Source organism: Etheostoma cragini, chromosome 22 (assembly GCF_013103735.1).
Source record: "Etheostoma cragini isolate CJK2018 chromosome 22, CSU_Ecrag_1.0, whole genome shotgun sequence".
NCBI lineage: Eukaryota > Metazoa > Chordata > Actinopteri > Perciformes > Percidae > Etheostoma > Etheostoma cragini.
Window position 1 is genome coordinate 12,947,226 of NC_048428.1, and position 1,401 is coordinate 12,948,626.

A 1,401-nucleotide genomic window follows, 5' to 3' on the forward strand; every position below is an offset into this window, starting at 1 on the left:
TTTTTTTTACAAATCTCAATATCTCAATTATGCAGCCCCATACCTCACAGATTGACCCTCACCTTAACGGTCTCCTCTGTGATGTTCTTGTCGACTTTGGTGGCTGCATACTGGTTGAGACGATGAAGAAACACCTGAAGCAGAGCGGAAAAGGAAAGAAACAGTTAACACTTTTGAACTTGCCCTGAGGCCTGTACTACGGATTTCTTTCAGTTACCTGGCTTCACCTAACCCTGACATCCGCGGTCCTGCGTAACCTGTGTCACGACGGTGGTAAACAACTAGTTCAATCAACCCAGGGTTTCCCAGAATAGAAAGGATTTGATTCTTGGTGTGCAGCTGCAACACTTGGCTGCCAGAGCAAATTGGTAACCCTCAAAACGGACACCTGATTCACAAAAAACACAATCTTTTGCACTGGATGATAAAAATACATAATTGCAGCTCATGGTGTTTCAAAGTCAGAGTTAAGTGGCTTGGGATGTGAGTTGGAGAAGCCAATAGTTTGTGAATTGAGATGGATGGGAAGTGCTCTTACTTTCTTCAGTCCCTGAGGACGCTGGTTCCCAGGCTGCCTCACCGCACAAGCCCTCAACAACCCATTTAAATGCTTCAGGGCACTTTCTGAGAATGGGAAATTAAGGTGTGCTAAAAGTGACTAAGGGGAAATTAGTCATTTTCTGCACTCCGCCTGGGGGTGAGCTTTTAAAAAAGAAAACATCCATCAAAAGGTACCAGACATGAATCTTTGTGTTTATGTGTGCAATGCTTGGGATACAGTTGGCAGACAGAAATCTATCTTCAGTAGAAAGCTCTGCGGAAAACAAATGGGTGGCATCACACTCTGATATTGATTGATGCCTGTGCATTTCACTTCGGGGAAGCTATGATGAAATCCAAAGCAAGGCTTAAAAATCTAATATTCTCATGAAATATAAAGTCCAAAAGAAATTCATTTAATCCCTCTGAATTGCAGCTTCACCAGACTTGATGTTAAGAAATACCAACGTTTTTGATGTTCATCCTGGAGTCAAATAGCGATTGACCGATTTAACGCTGGAAGCCTGCTCTTCAAGACAACTCTAAGTTTTAAGCATTGATTGTGGAAACACGTTGCTCTATATGTGCTTGCAACTATAGCTAAGCAAGTTTGTGGGTCCAAATGGAAAATGTGAATGCCTCTTCTATAAAACTGCTTGCCATTGCATTAAGGGAGCTGCAAATAGTTGAGTTGTAGGCTATCCGTAGGCATACAGAAGTAGAACACTGGTCACAGGATTAAGTAAGGCCGACGTTCCGTGGGAGTCTTATTCAGCAACCACCTGGCTGAGGTTTGAATGCGTGAACTGCACACACACACACACACACACACACACACACACACACACACACACACACACA

General features: G+C 43.2%; 1 protein-coding gene across 3 annotated transcripts in view; it reads right to left on the bottom strand.

The window, feature by feature from the left end:
- prex2 (phosphatidylinositol-3,4,5-trisphosphate-dependent Rac exchange factor 2) overlaps positions 1–1,401 on the bottom strand; it is an 87,905-nt gene that overhangs the window by 71,147 nt on the left and 15,357 nt on the right. For all 3 annotated transcript variants that reach the window (XR_004655204.1, XM_034861745.1, XM_034861747.1), the window contains exon 2: positions 63–134. Coding sequence is in view for 2 of the 3 variants with exons in the window: in XM_034861745.1 (XP_034717636.1) it covers positions 63–134 (72 nt within the window). In the remaining variant the exon portion in view is untranslated. The remainder of the gene's footprint in view (positions 1–62; positions 135–1,401) is intronic.